A 22,608-nucleotide genomic window follows, 5' to 3' on the forward strand; every position below is an offset into this window, starting at 1 on the left:
AGCAACAGCAACAACAACAACACGGCAGCAGTCTGGAGGCAGGGCAGGGCGAGGCAGGGCAAGGCGAGGCCCCGGAGGCCCGACCGGTCAGACCTGCCCTGCCCGCTGCCCGGCGCTGCGGCGCTGCCTGCTGGTCTGCCAGGCCAGTGTGCTGGTGGCACCGGCCAAGGCACCGGCCAAGGCACCGGCCTGGTGCGGCTAGTGCAGGCTAGCGGTACCCTTGTTATTATCGCTGGCCGAGCCCTGGCCGAGCCCTGGCCGAGCCTAGCCCTGCTGGTCCTTCCCCCTCCCCCCTCCCCCCGCCGGGAGCCGCCTGGGCCGCCGCCCTGCACCTGTTCTGGCGATACTCCTTCCCTCCCCCTCCCTCCCCTCTTGCACCGTTATCGCTGGAGCGTGCCGCTTATCACTGGGCGCTGGAGCGGTTGTCATCTGGAGTGTAATGCGACGCCCCGCCCCGCCGCGCCCCGCCGCGCCACGCCCTGCCGAGCTACCTGTCGCCTGCACTGTTAGAGGACCGACACTCTCAGAGGACACACGTTCGTTTCGAGGCCTGTTTAGCGACTCTGGAGCTCAAAACGCGTCTAGAGTTTTGTCCGCCTCCACCGGTCTTCTGGCCCACTGTGCGCCGTGCCCGGCCGTGCCCGGCCGTGCCCCGGTTTCGCCCTGATGCGCCACGCAGCCAATCTAGTGCTGCCGACCGAACAACAACAAAAAAGTGCCGGAAGTAGAATGCACCTTCGCCTTCAGCGCTCTGTGCGGGTCCGTCTGTCGCAACACGCAGTCACGCACGCGGGCCCACTCCCTGCCTTCCAACACGCGGGCGAGTCTCCCTGCGCCCAAAAATCTGTCCTGGAAAGCATGGAAACTCCGCCGACAGTTTTTATTTTTAGCAGCACTAGATTAAAAGCACTGCATCCGATTCTCTTATTAGGCATCGCGATCGCACTGTTTTAAACAAACCGCTGATGAAATCGCGGCACGTAACGGAATCGCATCGCCCCTTCCGCTGCCGCTTTCACCACACACACACACACACACACACACACACACACACACACACACACACACACACGGGAAAAATTGTTGGTGTAGGTCAGTAAGTTGTGGTCGGCACAATGAGGGTTAGGAAAAGAAAAGCGATCCATGACGCACATGCAGAGGCAGGCAGGCCCGGGGCGGCGTACTTCATAGCTCTCTGTCTCTGTCGGACTCGTGAGGTGTTCCGTAGGGGTGAAAGAGAGAGAGAGAGAGAGAGAGAGAGAGAGAGAGAGAGAGAGAGAGGGGAGAGGCCGGCCACCGCAACAGCGACCGCACCGTATATCGGCAGCAAGCTTGGACGTTTCGCTCTATTAAAATCGAGCAGGGCCCCGCCGAAGCAGACTGGAGCCTTCCATTTTTAATCTACTTCCTTTCTTTCTCGCGGCGCCCCGGCGCCCGTCTGTCCGTCCAGCGTCATCGACATCGCCACTTACACTGTGCTTCACCGCCAAGCCTCACCCGAAAGCTTCACCGGCGAGCTCCACCCTTGAGCTTCAGCCAAACGCTTCACTAATCCAAGCTTGACCACTCAAAGCTTTGTCATTCCAAGCTTCACCACTCCAAGCTTCTCCACTCCAAGCTTCGCCACTCTAAGCTTCACCACTCCAAGCGTCACCACTCCAAGCTTCACCACTCCAAGCTTCACCACTCCAAGCTTCACCACTCCAAGCGTCACCACTCCAAGCGTCACCACTCCAAGCGTCACCACTCCAAGCTTCACCACTCCAAGCTTCACCGTTCCAAGCTTCACCATTCCACGCTTCACCATGCCAAGCTTCGCCGCCGCTATCCGCCAACTCTGTTTCGGCTTTCTCCGCGTCATTCATTGAGCGAGTTTAGTGTGGTTTATGGAGCCCGTGGCATTCCACTGTGGCAAGTGCACGCCGCGGTATGCGCGTGCCGTGCCGTGCCGTGCCGCGCCGCGCCGTGCGTTTGGCTGAGCCGCCGCGAGACGCGCGGCAGCCGACAAATGCCGAAGACTTGGTCCCCGCTGTCTCTCTCGCACTCGCGGGGCGTCCCGTACTGGTGCGAGAGAGACAGAACGACTCGTCTTCGGCATCGTTCTGCAGCACTTCGTCTCGATGCATGACGCCGAGCTAACTCGGAAAGCCATTTTCGGTGCCGCGCCGAGCGGTGCACAGTGGACCAGAAGACCGGTGGAGGCGGCCAAAATTCAGAGTCGCTGAATGGGACTCGAACTGAACGTGTGACCCCACCGATGGATTGCTCTTCGAACGAGGAATCCATTGGTGGGGTCACACGTTCGGTTCGAGTCCTGGTTAGCTACTCTGGAGCTCAAACCACGTCTAGAGTTTTGGCCGCCTCCACCAGTCTTCTGGCCCACTGTGCGGTGCTGGCGCCGATCCCGCGAGTGAGCTAGCCGCGGAGTATCGGGGGCATATCGCGCAAACAGCGCGAGTTTGACGCCCGGGCGCGCCAAGGCGGCTAGCACGGCAAGGCGGCTAGCCAAGCAGGTCGCTCGGCGTCTTTTGACCGACCAGGCCGCCCCGCCCCGCGCCGCCGCAGTGTTCCCCTCGGTTTCCCGGCCGGGTCGCTGCGACACTGTGGCACAGCCAGGCACTGCCAGGCACTGCACTGCATCGCCTGCCTTTATTTTATCTCGCTTGTCCTTCCCTTTCCTTTGCTTTCCTTTCCCCCGAGTGCCAAGTATTGTTTACCGACAAGTGCGGACGTAAACAAGAGTGGAGGTCGCAGTGTCCAGTCATCGCTCTGTCTCTCTCGCACCTGTGGGCGAGGCCCCGTGAGTGCGAGAGAGACAGACTGCAGTCTGCGCCCGCCCGGCCCCGTGGAGAGCGTTTATAGACGACTTGACCGCCGCGCAGAACGAAGCGCGAAGCGCGGAGCAGGCGCAGCGCGGTCCGAGGAAAGTTGCCGGAAATGGCGGAGGCGGATTTACGGACGGCCCCTCGGCTGTTTTTTTTTACGGATATTTCAAATGGTGTCCCGCGCGTGTCGCACTTTTTCGGCGTGCCCCGGCCCGTCTCTCTCGCTCTCGCGCGGCGTCCCGCAGGGGTGCGAGAGAGACGCGACGAAAACGCTAATCAGTGTGCTGGCTCCGCGGCGCCGCGCCTTGCCCAACGCCGCCGTCTTGACCTATCGCGCGGCCGGCGGGTCGTGAGGGCGCCGCCGACTCGGCCGCCGACTCGGCCGCCGAGGACGCCGTCAACGACCCGAGCAGCACGCCGATGACGACACGCCCGTCTAAATTCTCAACGGTCTGGAACTATGGACGACCTAGAGAAGTTGTTTATCCAATCTGGATTTGTTCCGCCCCGGTCCGGTCGCCCGCCGAGCGCCGCCGAGTCCAACGCGTGGAGCACACTGTTGGGTGGACGTGACAATGCAGGCCAGGCCTCCGCGCTGCGAGCCTCGGACACGTCCAAGCAACGGAACTTTTAACGCGCTGTGCCCCGCGGCCCCGCGGCCCCGCGGCGGCGGGAGGCTCGGCTGCAGGCCCGCAGCGCCACTGGTAATTGTCATTTCTCTGTAAAACGAGACAAGAGGCAGCGGAGGAAAGCGGCTAGGCGGACACCACGGACACGCGACAGCGTTATCACTTTGAGTCAATTAGCACTCTCTGTCTCTCTCGCACGCGCGGGCCTGCCCAGGGCCTGCCCGCACGGCCGCAGGGGTGCGAGAGAGACAGAGACAGTGCTCGGACTAGTACCGGGCCAGACTGCCCCGTTCGCTGCACCAGGAAGCAGTGCCATTCCGAGGAAGCGTTTCGCCGCTCTGTCTCGCTCCCACCCCCACCGGACTCAGGGCAGAGTGCGACAGAGAGAGAGAGAGACCAGATCCACGAAGCGACTCGTGGAATCACTCGACAGGAAGCAATGCGATCGCACCGGTACGACCAGTGCGACCGGTCGGTACCAAGCGGCACACTGTTTTGAAAATCTTGATTTTCAGACTAATTTATCGATAACAACTCACATAAAATTATGTCTACGCCATAGTTTATTTTCTCTGTTTTTTTTTCTCCGCTGGCGTTTTGTATTGACGGGGTCAGTGCTTTTCCCCTGACAGAGCGACGGGTGCGTGGCGCGGCGTGCGTGAATGTCGCGGGCAGCCGCGGGGCGTGGCGCGGCGGGGCGGGGCGGGGCGGGGCGGGGCGGGGCGGGGCGGGGCGGGGGGCGGGACTTTGTGCAGCAGCACGGCGTCGCCCTATCCTTGAGCTGTTTTCCGTCTCCCACGTCGTCCGTGTGCATGATCGCGCGCGCGCGTGTGTGTGTGTGTGTGTGTGTGTGTGTGTGTGTGACGGCTGAGTCGTGGCGGGGGGTGGCGGGGCGTAGTGGCCAGTTCCGGCGCCCCAGCGTCTGCTGCCGCCGCGCTGCCGCCACACCGCTAAAGCACGCTAAAGGCAGCCGGGGCGCCTCTGGTGCACTGGTGCCGCGGCGCGGACTGCGAGGAGACAGACCGCCGCTCCCCTCACCGAATCCGCAGCAACGCGATGACGATCGTCTTCGTCTTCTCCGCCGTGGTTATCGCTGGTTCGAGTACGTCACCCACTACGTTTTCGTCACGCGTGCTGGTCACGTGACTGTGGGTCCTAGCAGTGCGGTGCCGGGCCTCGCCGGGCCTGCAGGCTTGGCGCCTGGTGTCGCCGGAACGCCAAGCGGCACGCCAAGCGGCACGCGGCCCGGTGGGAGGCCACAAGGCTTTACTCGTCGTGTAGGTAGACGTGCCCGCTTCTCATTGAGTTAGTGCGAGGCGGGGGGAGGGGGGGCCCCTCCGTACTGCTTTGGCTGACGCGGCTGGCCGGCCCACTCGTCGTGCATTACATACACTTTGTTGTTCGGCCCGCCCGTCCGTCTGCCTGTCTGTCCGTCTGTCTGTCTGCCTGCCTGCCTGTCCGTCTGCTTGATTGTCAACTGATGTGCGCAGTGCTAAACGCGCCGAACTGCGCGCGCCTACGGACCAGTGGCACGCACACACACGCCTTCGCAGAGCGTAAACTACAAGCGTGTCGAAAGACTTTTTTATGCAACGGTTCGAAATTTGGGCACGGGTCATCATGACCGTCGTCATTGAGGGGCGTGGTGCGTTTGGCGTGGCCCTGTCTCTCTCGCACCTGCAGGCCTGTAGGGGGACGCCCCGTGAGTGCGAGAGAGACAGAGAGACTCTCGGTCCGCAGCGCACGTCACGGCGTCCGCGCAAAGTTGATCAAAACAGTCACAAATGTCTTTGAAAAATCGTGATTTGGGCCGACTTTAAGCAGCCACTACGTCTGATCCGAGGCGGTATTTCGTCCTCCATCAGCGGGCAATTGGTCTTTGGACCTTCCATTAGCATGCCTTTGTTACGGAGTGCGATTATCGGCCTTAGTTTGGGAGCAGTATTGCGTCAAAGTTGATCAAAACACGATTTTTCAGACATTTGTGACCGTTTTGATCAACTATGCGGCAATACTGCTCCCAAACTAAGGCAGATAATCGCACTCCGTAACAAAGGCATGCTAATGGAAGGTCCAAAGACCAATTGCCCGCTGAGGGAGGACGAAATACCGCCTCGGATCAGACGCAGTGGCTGCTTAAAGTTGGCTTAAAACACGATTTTTCAAAGACATTTATGACCGTTTTGATCAACTTTGCGGCAATACTGCTCCCAAACTAAGGCAGATAATCGCACTCCGTAAGAAAGGCATGCTAAAGGAAGGTCCAAAGTCCAATTGCCCGTTGAGGGAGGACGAAATACCGCCTCGAATCAGACGCAGTGGATGCTTAAAGTCAGCCCAAAACACGATTTTTCGCCGACATGTGACGATCAACTTTGCGGCATTGACGCAGCCACTGCGTCTGATCCGAGGCGGTATTTCGTCCTCTCTCTCTCTCTCTCCGTTGCGCGGAGCTGCCGCCGCCGACGCGCGTTTAGGTCTCCGCTGGAATGGCGGAAGGGAGGCTGCCCCGCGTCGTGGCCGTCCTGGCCGTCCTGGCCGTCGCCCTGCACTTCCCCGTATGGCGTATGGCTGGTGCGGTGCGGCCCGTCGCAGGCCCGTCCCGCCAAAGAAAAGCCGTCTTGTCCAGTTGCAGTGCCCGCTGCCCGCTGCAGCCCGCGCGAATCGACCGGCCATTGGCACCGCCAGGCAGCCTGGAAAGTCCTGGAAAAGAGCCTGGAAAGTCCGGAAAAGGACCTGGAAAGTCCTGAAAAGGTGTGGAGAGGCCTGCAGTGCCCCGTCGCGAAGTGACATCGGCTCACGGCCGCGGCTGCGGGGGTGGCGAGGCCAATGAAAGCAGCGAAAGAGAGAAAAAAAGTGAGCGGGTGATTGAACCCGCGTCCCCGCGATGACGGGCGACCACCCTACCGGTGCAGTGTACCTGCGCTGCTGCTGCGGGGTCGATGGTCTGGAGTGCAGTCCCCCCCTCCTGCCTTCCTTTTCCCCCCTCGGCCCCGTCCGTCGGTTGGATCACCCACATGACTGGTTATTGGACCGCCCACAACACGCTGCTACATCCAAGCAGGCCCCACGCGGCCCGACGCGGCCCAAGCCACGAGGTTCGCTACCTTAGCCGGCAACCCCCCCCCTCCCCACACACACGCAGTCATACTCTTTCTCTCTCTCACTCACACACTCACACTGATGCATACGGAATCGACGAATTTTGAAACCCCTGTCGCATATTGATGATCAGGGTGAATCGTGTGTGGACGTTTGAAAATTCTTCCCCGCCAGTGGTGCTTCGGTTACAAATACACTCAACTCCAATTTTGACGGTCATTTTCGCGTGTAGGCTCACTTTTCCTTTCCGGCGCGCACCGCACCACTAGAAAAGTTGCGCGAGATGCGATGCTGCTGCTGTGACCCCTCGCCTCCGCCTCCCCCCCTTTCTCTCTCTCTCTCTCTCTTCGTCTTTCCCGATCCAGCCGAAGTGACCGCAGCGGCACACCAGACTCGTCTGCAGTCTGATTCCGAACAGTGCTCCTCTCTCTCTCTCTCTCTCTCTCTCTCTCTCTCTCTCTCTCTCTCTCTCTCTCTCTCTCTCCTCTCTCTCTCTCGGGCCGGCCCGCAGGGTGCGAGAGAGAGAGAGAGAGAGGCTGCCCGGGGCACACCGGCGCGGCGCGGCGTGGTCGCGGCATCGCCACTCGCGCCACCGCGGCTCGGCACCACCACACTGCGGCACCGCGGCACCGCGCATCTCAGCTTTCACCCGCAACGGCAGCGACCGCCGCGCGCTCATGTCTGATGGTGCATCGCAAAAGAAAACAGGAAAAAAAAGGAGGGAGTAAAAATAAAATTAAATTGCAACCGGCGGCGATATGCGGCCGTGTGGCCCGGCCGGGCCCGGCGCCTCGCAACGCCTCGCAACGCCATGCAACGATTGATGAGACTGCCGATCAGGGAGAGAAAGAGAAAGACAGAGAGCGAAAAAGGAGAAACAGACAAAAATTACCCGCGTCTTTGACTTAATTTTCGGTCGTTCTCTTTGAAGTCGTTTCCGTCATTGATTCCGTGACCCAGTTTTACTTTCCGCTTTTGCGCAATTGACCAGTCATACGGGAACACTTTTTTTCTTCTTTTTGCTTCGCGTTTTTGCGTTTTTATTTGGTGACCGCGTTTCTGCGCGCGGCGACGGCTTTTGGTGACGCAATGGCCGTCGGTGCAGCCATGCAGCATGCAGCGGACGTGTGCAAGGCAGCTCTCTCTCTCTCTCGCACTCACGGGGCGTCCCGGACAGGTGCGAGAGAGAGGGACGACTCTCGGAATGAGTCTGCAGGCGAGCAGGCAGGTGCAGCGTTAAGCCTGGGACCCCGGGACGCGCAGTGCACAGTGTGACCGATGGATTGCTCTCCGAACGAGGAATCCATTGGTGGGGTCACACGTTCGGTTCGAGGCCTGTTTAGCGACTCTGGAGCTCAAAACGCGTCTGGAGTTTTGGCTGCTCCTCCGGTCGTCTGGCCCACCGTGCAGTGACTGCGAATTCCGTCGGGGCATTCCGGGTATTCGGGACGATTCGGGACGATTCGGGAGGCAGGCGGTGAGGGATTACCACTTTTCTAGTGCACCAGCGGAGCCAGCGGACACACTGTCGTTCAGCTTCTGCTGTTACCCGTGCTAGAGAGGGAGAGAGAGAGAGAGGACCCCTGCGGTGACGACGACGCGCTCCCGTCCTGTGCACCTTGAAGCTTGATGCCTCTGGCCCTGCACGTCCTGCACTCACACTCACACACACGCGCGCACGCACACACACGCACGCGGTGGCCAAGCTTACGGCCCGTGTCTCCGACGTGTCTCCGACGTGTCTCCGGCGTGTCGACGAGAATAGCAAGCAGATGGAAAGCACGTTATGTGCTTTTGAGGCTTGTCCGCGTCTCTGCGTCTCCGCGACACGGCGGCCGGCCGCGGCCAGGCCGAGCCGGGAGGGCCTTGGTCCAAGGCTGCGGTACGGCCCCTGTCTCTCTCGCACCCGCAGGGAGAGAGCGAGCTCCCGGTGTGACACAGCGGGTCGTCCGTCAGTCCGTGCCTTGCGTCACGCGAATACACTACACACAGCGCGCCGATGCGGCGGAGCGGCCAAGCGGCGAGGCGCATTGGCGGCGCTCGCGGTCTCGGGGACGGCGACGCGGCGACGCGGCGACAGGGATGGAGTGCCTCTCCCCGCCCCTCCCCCTCCCCCTGGATAAGGCCGCCGCCGACGACGACGACGCGTACATGGCGGCGTGGCGGCGGCGTGGCGGCGCGGCGCGCAGTGTCTGTAGATCATCTCCGCGCCCTTTCGGCCCTGGTGGCCGCGCTGGCCGTGCTGGCCGTGCGGGCCGCCTGCTGGCCCTTTGCACCTGTCACGGCTTGTCGCAGGCGACGTCACATCGCGCTCTCACTTTCACAAGCGCGATGCCCTGCCCCCCGCCCCCCTGCTGGACAAGCACGCGGCCGTCCGTCGGCCTCCCTAGCCTAGGCGGCCTGGGCCCTGCAGGCGCGGCGCGGCCCGTCCACATAAGCTGCGTGGATTTAGCTTCGGAGGGCGACGCACAGTGGGCCAGAAGACCGGTGGAGGTGGACAAAATCCCAGACGTGTTTTGAGCTCCAGAGTCGCTAAATGGGACTCGAACTGAACGTGTGACCCCACCAATGGATTGCTCTCCGAAAGACACGCCGACACCGCCCTGGCCCTGCCGGCCTTGGAGCAGGCCTTCTCCTCGCGAGGCCCTCGCTGCCCTCGCTGCCCTTGCAGTGGCGCGGCCCTTCCTCCAGGATTCTGAGTCCGTCACTTTTCCCGGCCGCGCCGCAGACGCCGCAGCAGCCAGCCGGTCTGGTCTTACCGGTCGGCGCGTTGCGAAATTTAGTTTTATATAGTCGCTGATGAAGCGGTCACAGCGTGCTGCACAGCGTGCGGGGTAGCGAGCGAGCCGCCGAAGTTGGAGGAGCAGGAGGGATGTTTCGGAGCTGCAACTGCCGCCTGACCTTCGATTAGCTTCCGGTTCGCTTCCGGTACGGTTCAGGTCTACTTCCGGTCCGCTTCCGGACGAACGTTGCTATGGCAAGGCTGTTAGGCCAGGTCCTGGGAAGTCGCTGAAAATGCGAGGAAAATGCGGAATCGCGAAGAGAAGCTGGTGGACGGACGCTCGCCTCGCCTCACCGCCTACTTGCGCGCACACACAGACAGACAGACACACACACACACACACACACACACACACACACACACACACACGAGGTGCACCGGTTTTTCATGTTTTCGGACTCGCCGCGCGAACAACCCCGGGAAGGCCGCGATAAACCTTGGAAATTTTTACCGCGTCACTTTTTTGCACTGTTTTTATACACTGTTGTTTTTGTTTACGTTTTTTTTAAAAAGAGGACTGCAGGAAGGGAAGGAGTGTCGAGGCGAAGAGCATCGAATAAAAACTTCTGAGTGTGTGTCGTAGTGTTTTCCCGCGTGATAGCGCCTGCGAACTCCAGGGTAGGCCGACCCGCAGGCCATGCGTGCGTTGCGGGCTTGCCTGCGCGCACGGCGCTCCACTGTAAGCTCCAGTTCACTTCTATTTTCCGTGTTTTTCAATTTGTCTTTCGTCTTCTTTTTCAGAGATGGCAGCGCCGCTGGTTCGTCCTGTACGACGACGGGGAGCTCAGCTACTCGGTGGACGAGCACGTAAGTAGTACCAACCAAAAAAAACGACAAAATCTGTTAACTGCTTTGGAGACCGTTGGCAAGTTTTGGCGGGGTGGGTCAGGGTCCGCGGTGCCCTAGGAAGGGACGATTCCGAGCAGTGTGCTTTCCGCCCGCTGTCTGTCTCTCTCGCACTCCCGGGGCGTTCCGGAAGGGTGCGAGAGAGACGGGGCGACGAGGCAGGGGACACGTTTGAACGAAAATGAGTTGGCAAGGCTCCCCGGCACGCCCTCCCCGCGGCCCGCGGCCTTCTCCTGCACTTTTAATTATCGGCACGAAAGGCGACGCGGGCGGCCGCCTCTGTCTCTCTCGCTCCCACGCGGCGCCGCGGAGGGACTCAACACTGTGCCGAATCCAACTGGAACTTTGGAAACTTTCTTTTGGTGCGGCTGCGTTGTCCAGGCGTGCGCTCGGTCAGCCGAGGGCGGACCAGCTGGACGAGAGAGAGAGAGAGAGAGAGAGAGAGAGAGAGAGAGAGACGGCGTGGCGGCGGGGACTCATTCCACCGACATGAAATATTGTTTGAGTCGGCCGACTGCGCCTGCTGCACTGTAGGACTGTAGAGCCTTGATTCGTCCGGGCGGCCGGCCCGGCCCGGGTCTTGTTGTGTTGTGTGATTTGGACAATGAGTACACCGGCCTAGCGCCGGGCGGGGCGGGCGGGGCGGGGCGCTCGAGGCTGGACCAGCCGCTCCGCCGGGCCCTGCAGCCACGCAGCCCCGCCCCGCCCCACCCGGGGCCCCCGCCGGGGCCGGCCGAGGTCGACAACACTCTGGGGCTCGATGGGGCGTGGCGGGGCGTGGCGCGGCGTGGCGCGGCGCGGCCGCTGCGACAGGTGCGGGGTGGCTGGACAAGACAGACCGCGTGTGCCAAGCCCGGCCAAGCCCGGCCAAGCCCCGCGCTGAGCCGCGTCTGGCTGGAAGACCGAGCCTCGAAGACCTGGCACGCCGCAAAGAAAAGCACACGGATTGTCGTAAGAAGAGAGAGAAAAAAAGAAAGAAACTATTAAAAATACAACGAGTAAAGCCATGATAAATATTCGGGGGAAAAACATCATGAGGCTTAGAGACACTAGATTTGAATATGGTCCTACAGCTGTTTACAGCAGGAGTCAGTCTGAAATTCGGACGCCGAGTCATAATATTTTAAAATCCAACAAAGTCAGAAACATAAAAATTTCGTTTTTTTTTTTTTTTTTTTTGTTTCTTTTGTTAAGTTGGCTTGTTGCGTGGTTGACGCGCGCCTGATTCCTGTCGATGCGTCGTCGGCTATGCCTGCACCAAGTGGCAATAAGAATGCAGCTGCCTGTTGCGCAAGTGATGGCCGTGTGCTCCTTGGTGTGTGTGTGTGTGTGTGTGTGTGTGTGTGTGTGCGCGCGCGCGCGCGCGCGAGCGTGCTTCTGTGTGTGTTTTGCGCGTGTTGCAAATGCACTCGAAAAAAAAATACCCACACAGAATAACGTCGTTGAGGCTCACGTTGTGCAATATCGGTCCGGTTAACGAGTTTTTGAACTCCCATACTTCTCGACGGGGAGGGATAGAGGACGGCGGCGAGTCATTTCGACAGGCCGTTTCGTTCTTTTCCGGTAAACTAACACACACAACACACACACACACACTCACACACGAACAACAGGTGCATACGGGTGCCAAGGCGCTATTCATCTTGGCGTAGGTCAGGCGCACATCGTGAGAAGGAACGTGCGAACTCTAATTCAGTACCCGCTCACCCACACACACTGGCGACCATGCATGCAAGTGTACATGCACACACACACACGCACACGAGAGTTGGTTGCCCCTCATTATGACTGCAAGTGTGCTCCAGCCATGTTGATGCGTTGGTGAGGAATAATTTGCGACGTGGCGCGGCGCGGCGCCCGTGGCGTTTGCATGACTTAGTCAGCAAGTCTTTCTTGTGCAGGAAAAGAAAAAGAGAGAGAGAGAGAGAGAGAGAGAGAGAGAGAGAGAGAGAGAGAGAGAGAGAGAGAGAGAGAGAGAGAGGAAAAAATGAACAACAACGAGGCGGAGGCTAGATGGCTGGATGGTCCCAGCCCGTGCGTTCCGCTCGCTTACAAGTGCGGGGATGAAACTAAAAATTGCGAAAAAAAAGAAAAGAAAATGTGTTTCAAAATTGTTGTTTGGTGTTCCTTTAGCCAGCTCTGAGCTGAGGACAGCCCGTGAAGCATGGCGATAGGCAAACCCGCATCGCCCTGCCCGGGCACCTTGAGTGAAACGTACGCAGAGGTATAATCAAGCGCTGCTGCACTGATGTGCGCTGCACGTCTTGTTCAAACGTCCTGCCGCTGGGTGAAAAAAAAAGATAAAAAATAAAAATAAAATGTGTGAAAGGAAGAAGAAGGCTCCGGCTGGCCGCAGGGTGCCGCAGGGTGCCGCAGGGTGCCGCGGGGCGAACTTGGCAGGATTGGCAGGGAGCCTTGCGAAAGTGAAATGGGAGTACATGGAACGTGGAGGCGGCGCGACGCGAGGGAGACGGTGCGTGCATGCGCGGGGTGGGCAGAGCGGCAGAGCACGATGCAAATGTGAAGTGCCCTCACAAGATGGATCTCAATCGGTACAATTTGCATGCAGAATGATCGTTTCGTGGAACAAATTTTCCTCTTCCCGTGCGCCGCAGTGCGCCGAGCGAGAGGGGAGGGGGAAGAGGGCGTGCGTTCGGAAAATGACTCTGGACAAAGACGGGGCCCTTGGCGTGCTGGCCGCTCTGGCCGCTCCGGCCGCGGCGGCAGCGCGTCCTCCAGGGTCATCAGCAGACTGAGAGTCGTTTTCGTCGCTCTGTCTCTCTCGCACCCGTACGGGACGACCCACGAGTGCGAGAGAGACAGAAAGTGCCGGCTCGGCGATCACACCCGCGGTACCGTTGTCTCGTGTCGCTGTGGGAAAAAAGATTTTATATTTTAATAAAAAAGCGCTGCAATTAACATTGGCGCGCGGAGATAGTCGGAAGATAGTCGCCCCTTTTGCCGAGGCGGTCATTTTCGTGTCGCGCGACGGAGAGCGTTCCCTTCGGGCCTTTGGGCCCCACTTGTGCTGCGAGGGCGCGCCCCTCCGTCCGTCCCCTGGCCGCCTCGCCCGGCCTCGCCACGCAACGGCCCGACGGACGGACAGGCGGACGGACAGACAGGCCCCACCTTGAACTTTGGCGCCGTGTAGTGTGTCTAACCTATAGCCTTCCCTTCGCTCGCACCGAGTCGCCGTATTCAAAATGACTCGTATTTGTACGCCTGTACGCCCGGCGTGTTTGGCACCGAACCGGGAGGGGGGGGGAGGGGCTGGAGGACGTTGAACGGAGCGGCGCTGGCCGAAGCCGAGAGTCCTTTTTCGTCGCTCTGTCTCACTCGCACCTGCACGGGACGCCCTCGGAGTGCGAGAGAGACAACAGAGCGATGCCGGGAGGTGTCTTCCCTGTCTCCCCGGTGAAATTAGTAATCACGGCGCTGCACTGCAAGTGCACGGGATGCTGCAGTGCAGTGGCTTGCAGTGCCGCTGCAGCCGCCCGATAGGCTGGGCTGCGTGGTCCTCCGCCGAGCGACGCCGAGCGGTTCCGGGCATCGTCGGCAACGCTTCGTCGCGCTGTCTCTCTCGCACCCGCGGGGCGGCGCGTTGGCGGCGCAGGGGCGCGAGAGAGACAGCTCGGGATCGAGCTGCTGGTCTTGATTAGCTTTTAAGTGGCTGCAGCTTGGGCAGGGATGCGCGCCGGGTTGTGTCGGGCGGGGCGGGGCGGGGCGGGGCGGGGCAGCGCCAACGGGACGTCCGCGTCGAGGCCAAGCACGCCCTGTTACACTAGGCGCTGGCGGTGTACTGCATCGGAAGGGCCGAAGGCCGAAGGACCAGGAGGGCCTCAGCGTCTTTGGCCGCCTTTGGCCGATCGGACGGCCGGAGTCTGCCGTGGCTGCCGTGGCCGGGTGCAAGTCATGGGTGGTGGATCTGTCAATGACCCCCTCCACCCTCCACGCCTACCGCCGTGGGCTCGACGTGGATGGGCCTGGCCCGGCTGGGCCGGCTGGGCCGCCTCCCACCTGGACTGCAGCAGCGCGCCTAGGTGTTGGGCGCGTCCGACTATAGCCAGGCGCGGCGGAACGCGACCCAGTGCAGCGGGGGCACAGTGTGTGCACACTGTAAGCTGCAAGCTGTAGTCGGACGCGCCTAACATTGACCCACGATGTGGCGGCCGGGACAACGGCCCTCACCTTCGCGCTATCTGGATCCCTTTCTCGGCCGCCTGCCCGCGCGCAAGGTGTCCAGGAGAGAGAGAGAGAGAAGACGCGTGCGGCTCGAGGCGGAGAAGGACATGATGATGTCGCGCTGTCGCGCCGCGGCGGCATTTCGGGACAAACGCCAACAAAAATTTCGTGCGCGGACAGGCGACAAATGGGCCGCGATATCATCGGGAACGCCCCGCCCCGCCCCGCCCCGCCGCACCCGGTGCGGCTATATAGCCCACAGAAGGGAAATAATTGCCGGTGACAGTGGCGGGGCGGGGCGGGGCGGGGCGGGGTGGTCAAGAAGTCGAGACGAGATGACATCTCGCCTGACTGCTCCCGCCGCGCCACTCCCGACCATTTCCCCCGACAGAGATATTACCTACTCGTTAGCCATCATGCCCCACCGTAAAATCCACACGCCTTCGCTTCGCTCTCTCGCTCTCTCTCTCTCGACCCGGCATGCAGTCCTCTCCGTCTTCGTGCGGCCATTTGTTTTCGGGCGCGAGAGTCATGACTCGACCGTCACTCGAACAAGGCGTGCACGATTTTCGACGGGCCAAAGTGCCTGGAAATAGAAGCTATTGCGTGGCGTCAACTGAATTTTCTTTACGTCATTATTTTTTGGACAAAGTTCCTTCTTTTTTGGTCATTTTTTTTTTAAATTTTGAAAGATTTTTTAAAAGTTTTTTTTGGCGGTGACCATGAGACAGCCGTCGCACGTGCACGGACGTCGCTCTGGCCTGCCTGCCCTGCCCCTGTGCGTGGTGCGGCGTGGCGTGGCGGCCCGGCGGTGTACCGCGGCGCGGCGCGCTGCGGCGTGAGATGTAAGGCGATACACCACACGGCGGGGCGGGGCGGGGCGGGGCGGGGCGGGGCGGGGCGGGGCGGGGCCCCTTCTGGGTGTGCGGAGGGAGCCCCAGGAAATGAAGCCTCAGGCGGCGTTCCTTCGGGGCTTCGCGCTTCGCGGCTTCGCGGTGACATCCGCCAAGGCCGTTGGCGTGGCCGTCATCGACGAACGCCAATGAGCACTGCGGCTCGGTTTGTTTTCGGCAGCCTTCTTGGCCGTGTACTCCTCGTGTGGCCGCCGGCCCCGCCAACCGGGCTGTCCGGCTCCATAGCCATGACGCGCCAAGTCACACGCCGCCTTTGTCATCCTCGGTTGGCAGAGGGAAAAAAGGGGAAAAAAATGTCGGGGTCAGAAAAAGAAAGGTGTAAAACAGAGTCGGAAACAAGGCGCGAACAGGTATTTTTAGCGGCGGCGTGGCGGAGTCGCTTCAAGCGGCCAGTGTATGATGTTACATGGCGGGTTCGTTGCGCCCTGCAGGGTTCATTTGCGCTAACACAGTTTCAGCCTGAAAGAAGATAAGACTAAAAGGTTGTTTCAACTAGCTTGGCGACGCCCTGTCCTGAAGCTTCTGTCTAACGCGCCCCGTTTGTGTTCCAGCCCGAGACGGTGCCCCAGGCCTCCATCGACATGAACAAGGTGCTGGAGGTGTCGGACGCCGAGGCGGTGACGGGCAACGCCTTCTCGCTGGCCGTCACCGCCCCCGACTCCGTCACCTTCGTCAAGGGGACGTGCCGCGAGGAGTGCCGATGGTGGGGCGACGTGCTGGCCGTCTTCCCGAGGAGTAAGGTGAGGAAATCCGGAGGGAAACCTGGGAAACCCTGGGAAACCCTGGGAAACCCTGAGCAGGAATGGCTGTAAAACACATGTAAAAAAAAATCGCAAAAAAAAATGCAAAAAAAAATCGCGAAAAAAAAATGACTGGAGGAGCTGGGACTCGAACCCGCGACACTCTGGCGGCACACCGGTCCCGTCGTCCTCCTTCTCGTTTCGGCATCGTCACTTCATTTAAATACTCCCCTTGGAAAGTGAATGGCCGGCGGGGCGGGGCGGGGCGGGGCGTTCCGTTTCGGGATGGTCCACATTAAAACGTAATGGGTCGCATCGAGTCGCCGGCGCGCCCCGCCCCGCCCCGCTCTCCGAGGTCAGCAAATGAGCTGGATTTTAAGCCGGCCGGAAGGCGGATCTGGGTCACTTGCAAGGGCCGGACGGCCGGCCGCGCCCTCAGAGGGGCCCCTTGAGGGGCCCAGGGGGACACGTGTTGCCCCGACGTGCCACCACTGGTACACTGGTACTCGATGGACCGGATTTTAAGGTCCGCGAGTCGTCCGCTTATTTATTTATTTTTGCCGAGGCCTGCCCGGGCCTGCCCCAGTATTGCTAATCCGTACGCGCGCGTGTTTTTACTGAGGTTTCGCTCTTTGGGTGGACAGATAAGTACGTGTAGTTTGAGGCTTGGTCAGTCAGAGACCCTATTTATTAATTTTTAAATTTTTGAATTTGGGAGCTTAGAGCAGATTTGGGAGCTGAGAGCAGACTTGGCAACTTTGAGATATTTGTGACATTTCGACCAACTTTGCGTGACGACGCTATTAGGGGTATGCGCGAAATCGCGGTTCGCACGCTGCAAAATGGCGCAGCCAGCGAATGCGCGCGGCCGAGCGAAACCTTGCCTGATTATCGGCACGATTTTTCACGACGGGACCTGACCTGTCCCCACGCCCCGCCAGGCCGTCCAAGAGGCCGTGAGGCCGTCAGGTGCAAGCGGCAAAGTGGCGATGGATGAGTTTGTTGTGCCTGCACGCCCTGCACGCCCGGCCGACTTGTCGCTGAGAAATGAAGCAGATAACTCGAGGATGCTGCATGGCTGCATGCTGAGTGGAGTCGAGTGGAGTGCGTTTTTCGGTTGCTGCCATTTCTTTATGATTTTTTTCATATTTTTTTTCAATTTTTTTTTTTGCAAGTACGCGCTCTAAAATACTAGAAATAAGTACGGTCCTCGTCGCCGTCCGCGGCTCCGCGGCCACTGCGCCCGCCCGCCTTTGTTACAGTCTGGTTCCTCCTGGAAGCGCCTGGAAGCATTGAAGGCTCCAGTGCTCCTGGTTTAGTGCCCGGACTGTCTCGCTGTGGCGCTCCCTGCGCTTTTTCCCCGCTCCCCCGAGTGCCAATGCACCAGTCAGTGTGGGCGAGGGTCAGTCGTCGAACTGCAGTGCGATTTCGAACATCTTGGGGTGGTGCACTGTGTGGAGTGGCAGGCGCACTGTCGAGAATGGCGATGTCAGTGGGCAATACGCTCTGTAGCCAGGCTTCTCACTCAGTGGCGGATCCAGGGACGGCCTGAGGGAGGGGGGGGGGGGTAAAAAAGCACTTTTGGCCTGCTTTCAGGGGCAAAGTGTTGCTTTTTGCCTACCCTTTAGGCGGCTATCTAGGGGTCAAGGGAGGGGCAATTGTCCTTCTGCCCCCCCCCTCTCCCTCTGGCTCTCACTTTCGGGGCATTTTCTCGGGAGGTAGGCTTTTCGCCAAGTTCGCCATATTTTCTCAGCAGTTGAGTTGAAAAAGCGAGTCCACTTGTGATCGGAGCAGTCCGCCGTGCCCGGCTTTTGCTGGCTTTTCCCCGGCGCTGCCCGGTGCCGGTGGGTGCCGGCTGGCTGGCTGCTAGCGAGTCGTAACCCTGCCGGCGATTTGGCGGCGCTGAACCAACTGTTCGCAGAACCGTTCGCCTCGCCAGCCCTTCTTCCTCCTTCCCAGTCTGTTAGTCTGTTCGCCAATAAAGCCCTTTGCGAATCTTTTCCCTTGCCATTGCTATCTGGTGTGTTTGTTTGTTTTTTTTCTTTTTCTTTTTTTTTGCCTGTCCAGTTGTTTGTCCGGGTGGATTTTCTCTGGTCGGTTGGGCCGGCAGTTTGAGCGCCGTTTTGCCCGGTTTACAGCGTGTGTCTATTGTTCTTTTCCATGTCCTTTGTGAATAAGGCAAAGGTACTGGTGTACACTGCACTCACAGTGTACCGTCCGAAGGCGGACGCTTTTTCGTCAATAATGACGCCCGCAACTAGGACCGTGCAAAAAGCGGCTTTCTAGTGTTCTGGAAGCAAAAAGTTTCAAAAGTCTCGAGGAATTTTGCGCGAGAGAGGCGATTGAAACGAGGGGTTGGAAAGGGATTGACGCTGTTTGTCTGTCGTTCCAGGGTCGCCACAAGCGCACCGCCACACTGCCGGGATCCCTGGGCGGCGTGTCTTCATCGCCGCCGACGCCCGCCGGCCAGCAGGGCAAGTCCGCCTTGTCCACCTCCACGCCGCAGCCCGCGCCCCTCCGAGGTGAGTGTGGCTCTGTCCCTCTCCCACCCCTGCGGTACGCCCCGTGAGTGCGAGGGGGATGGAAGAACCCGAACGATCCCACAGTGTCTTGTCTCTGTCGCTCTCATGGGGCGTCCCGTAGGGGTGCGAGAGAGACAGAGCGACGTTGGACGGAGCGAGAGCGAGAACCGCGAGAGCTTAAAGTTGTCCGCGAGTTGTACTGCAAGCGAGCCGCACCGGCTTCGGCCGCACTGCCCCGCCACGCCGCTCAGCTTCCTGGAGTGGCGGAGCGAGAGCCGAGCGCACAGTGGGCCAGAAGACCGGTGGATGCGGACAAAACTCTAGATGCGTTTTGAGCTGCAGAGTCACTGAACCGGATGTGTGACCCCGCCAATGGATTCCTCGTTCGGAGAGCAATCCATTGGTGGGGTCACGCGTTCGATTCGAGTCCCATTTAGCGACGCTGGAGCTCAAAACGCGTCTAGAGTTTTGACCGCCTCCACCGGTCTTCTGGCCCACTGTGGAGCGCCGAGCGGCCGAGCAGTGGCGGGAAAACGGCACTATAAAAACAAGTGTGGTCCACGGAAACGGAAAACGGAAAACGGACGCCAACGACCGGGCCGGCCAGGCCGAGCCACGGAGCCGACCCGACACTGTCATTAGCAGTGGACTGGCGGACTGGCGCGGCCGGGTCTGCTGGCGTTAGCCGGCGTTAGCTCGCGTTAGCTCCACGATTGGCTGCTGCAGTCCTACTCGAGGCGCCCCGACCCGACAACATGACCCAACCCTCGAGGGGCCCGCCACTTCTTGCCCTCAATGCACCACGCCGAACCTAAACGCACGTACCTTCACTGGGAAACTACCTGAAAAACCGCTCATAAATAGTGGGCAGTTTGTGATGCAAACGCCTGGTGCACTACGCACTCGTCTGAGGTCTACACTGTTGGTGGCACTACACTGTGGGCGTGCAGTTAGGCCCCTCCGCACTGCCTCACGACGCGTCGCCCTCTGGCGGCCACTCGCTAAACGAACTCGACTAAATTCTTGGCCTCCGTGCGCCACGCCGAGGTGGTGTGTTAAAGTAATTAAGGCCCTGGTGTCTTGGCGGGCCTCGCGGGCGCGAAGCGGGAAACAGGGGAGTGTTTAAACGCGGGCCGAGTTCTGAGTTTGGACCGCGTCGTGCTTTCTGTCCGCAGTGTCCACCTCCGTGACGGACGTGCGTCCGCGCTTCGGCGGCTGCTGGGACGCCGACGGCGTGCGCCCGCTGTCGGTGCAGGACGGCGGCGACGCGGACGGCGTCCGGGACGGCGTCCGGGACCACCACGACGACGACGAGGACGACGACGACGACGTCTTCCCCACCAGGGACGTCGTGGACTCGCCCATGCCGTCGCTGTCCTCGCTCTCCGGCATGACGGCCATGGCGGCGGACGCGAGGAAAGGTGAGTGTGTGGTAGTGCACACACACACACAGTGTGTGAATGCCCGTGTCAACGCGCGCGCGCACACGCACGCACACACACTTACTGCCGGTGCTCAAAACCGTGCTGGACGTAGAGGCTTATCTCGGCAAGCTTATCCCTTTCCACGTGTTATGACACACGCCTCGCCTCGCTTGTGCCGTGCCGCGCCACGCCCTGCCCTGCCGCGCCGTGCCGCCGGTGAGAAGTGATGTGATGTGATATGTGCTGCGTTGCTTTGCCACTTGTTCCCTGCGCGCGATGCACGTCCAGGCCCTCGTCCAGGACCCCGTCCAGGACCCCGTCCAGGACTCGGGGTGTAAAAAGGTCCTTATTTTTATCGGGCTCGGGCCGCGCGGGCCGCTCGGGCGCTGGAAAGACCAAAGACCCGTAAAAGCGCGCGTGCACGCGGCGCCTACACTATATAACGCTTTGGGATGCAACGCCAAAAAGGAAAGCAAAACGTTTTCCGACGTTGGGCTCTAAGTGAAAAGTTACGACTCGTATACGTTTTTCGTTTTTACGCGGCACGGCGCGCCCTTCGCTGCCTTGCAGTGTGCACACCCGAAGTGGTGACACACTTAGGAGGGCACTCCGTCGTCGAGTCTGTCGTTTGCGCAGCACCGGCAGGAAACTGACTGAGCGCCAGTCAAGCCGGCGAAAACGCCCGGAGGGTAGGCCGCTCCGCACGGAAAAAAAGAATTTGTTGTGACAACGAAAATGTATGTTGATTTTGGGATAGCTAAAAGAAGTTGTTGGGCGTACTATCAATTTGTTGTCAGAACGAACATTTCGTTCTGACAACGAACTATATCGTCAGGAGTACTAAACATAATAAAAATGAATGTTTGTGCTCCTGACGAATAATTTGTCGTGAGAGCAAAGTGTTCGTTCTCACAACAAATTTATAGTACGTCTAACAACTTTTTTTTTGCTATCCCAAAATCAACATACATTTTCGTTGTCACAACAAATTCTTTTTTTACGTGCGTACGCGGCCCCGTCGCAAGGGGCCCGCGCCACTGTGAACTGGAACCCGCACTGTAGCCACCACCGTGTTGTAGAGTGTAGCGACGCTTGCCCCCTGGCCACTCTAGTCACGCGCCCCTTCCCCTCCCCCAGTGACGCTGTCCACCAGCCTGCCGGTGGCGGCGCTGCCCGGCCAGGTGCCCCGAGAGGTGCCCGCCTACCGCGACCAGCCGGCGTCCTCCGGGTCGCCGCCGACGAGGGACAAGGTGGCCAGCGAGGACAAGAACCGGACGCGGCGCGTGCAGTACAAGCGCGAGCGCGGCCTCAAGTCGGGCCGCAGCTTCTCGGAGGACTTCGCCAGCATGCTGCCCTCGTGGAGGGACTCCAAGCTGTCGTCCGACGGCCGAGGTGAGTCCGTCCCTCCCGCCCGGCCCTCCCGTGTCCTGGCTTGTCGTACCTCCAGATGTGCTTTTCGTGTGTCTCTCCGGGAGTCCGCCAAGGATCGGTTGTGAAAACGCGCGGGTGTTTACACACTCGCCAAGGGTAGCTGCAGCCCATTGCCAGAAGCCGGCTCGAACACGACTCTGTGCAGTCTGGCCCCTCTGGCCCTCGGCCGGCCCTGTGCCCCGCAGCCCCGCAGCCCCGCAGTCTCACCGGCCGTGTACGATGGGACTGCATAATGTCGGCTGATCGTGTTCAACTAGTAGACACGGCAATTGACGTAATTTCCGAACTGCTTCGTGAATCGTTTTCACAACCGATGCTTCGGCGATTCTCCACATTTTGTCCTCTATCCGGTACCTTGGTGTGTTTGCCTCGTCTTGAAATCCGTGTTCGTTGTTCTTTGCTCGTCCCCATTGACGTGCGACGCTTGCTGCCTCAAAATCATGATTTGAAAGAAACGGGATTTTTAATTTATTGTTTTGTTTTTGCTCACGCTGTCTTCCCTACCCTCAGACGAGAAGGAGGAGGCCGCCAGGAGGGTGCTGTTCCGGGAGATCGCCAACGAGTGCAAGCGAGACGAGAAGCTCAAGGACATCGCGGCGTCCATCACGAGGACGAGGAGCTCCAGGACCATGATGGCCAGGACGTCGCTGTCGCCCTCGCTGCAGCAGCACCAACACCAGCACCAGCCCACCCGCGACGGCGACAGTGGCAAGCAGGTGAGGACCAAGTTTCATTTCTTGCCCTCAACTAGGATTTTTTCTTTAAATTTTTACCGTGTGAGAGAATATTAAATTTTAGCAAAACTGAGACCCATCAGACGGAACCAAACCGACCAAATAACCAAAACGTCACAGCAGCACTCCCAAAACTTCTTTTAAATGATTTTTTTTTTTTGCAATTTGACCTGGAAAGGGGTAGCAACCTGTTCGTCCTGTGGGGCCTGGCTGCCTGGCTGCCTGCCTGCCTGGCTGCCTGGCCGTGCCGGCGGCACGCTGGCAGCGGGGCCGGCCCTCCCGACGCACCGCTAGCCGCGTGTCGAGGCTTGGAGGCTGAGGCGGTCGTGGGGGGAATGGGGAATCTCGTTGTTCTACTAACGCCCCGGCCTAACCGTCCGCTCATTTGAAGCCTTGCCAAACTGCTGCGTGTGATGCGGCGGTGGGGAGTGGGCTGAGGCCAGGCTGAGGCCAGGCTGAGGCAGTCGAGGGGGCTGG

The 22,608-nt window shown here is 60.0% G+C and overlaps 1 protein-coding gene across 1 annotated transcript in view; it reads left to right on the forward strand.

The window, feature by feature from the left end:
- The window catches only part of LOC117645422 (protein outspread), a 71,585-nt gene that overhangs the window by 36,703 nt on the left and 12,274 nt on the right, over positions 1 to 22,608 (forward strand). Inside the window, exons 3-8 of the mRNA XM_034385616.1 lie at positions 10,080 to 10,145; positions 15,832 to 16,020; positions 18,413 to 18,542; positions 19,718 to 19,963; positions 21,104 to 21,358; positions 21,908 to 22,113. Coding sequence (XP_034241507.1) covers positions 10,080 to 10,145; positions 15,832 to 16,020; positions 18,413 to 18,542; positions 19,718 to 19,963; positions 21,104 to 21,358; positions 21,908 to 22,113 — 1,092 coding nt within the window. The remainder of the gene's footprint in view (positions 1 to 10,079; positions 10,146 to 15,831; positions 16,021 to 18,412; positions 18,543 to 19,717; positions 19,964 to 21,103; positions 21,359 to 21,907; positions 22,114 to 22,608) is intronic.

The sequence above is a fragment of the Thrips palmi genome, unplaced genomic scaffold (genome assembly GCF_012932325.1).
Source record: "Thrips palmi isolate BJ-2018 unplaced genomic scaffold, TpBJ-2018v1 HiC_scaffold_18, whole genome shotgun sequence".
NCBI classification, from domain to species: domain Eukaryota; kingdom Metazoa; phylum Arthropoda; class Insecta; order Thysanoptera; family Thripidae; genus Thrips; species Thrips palmi.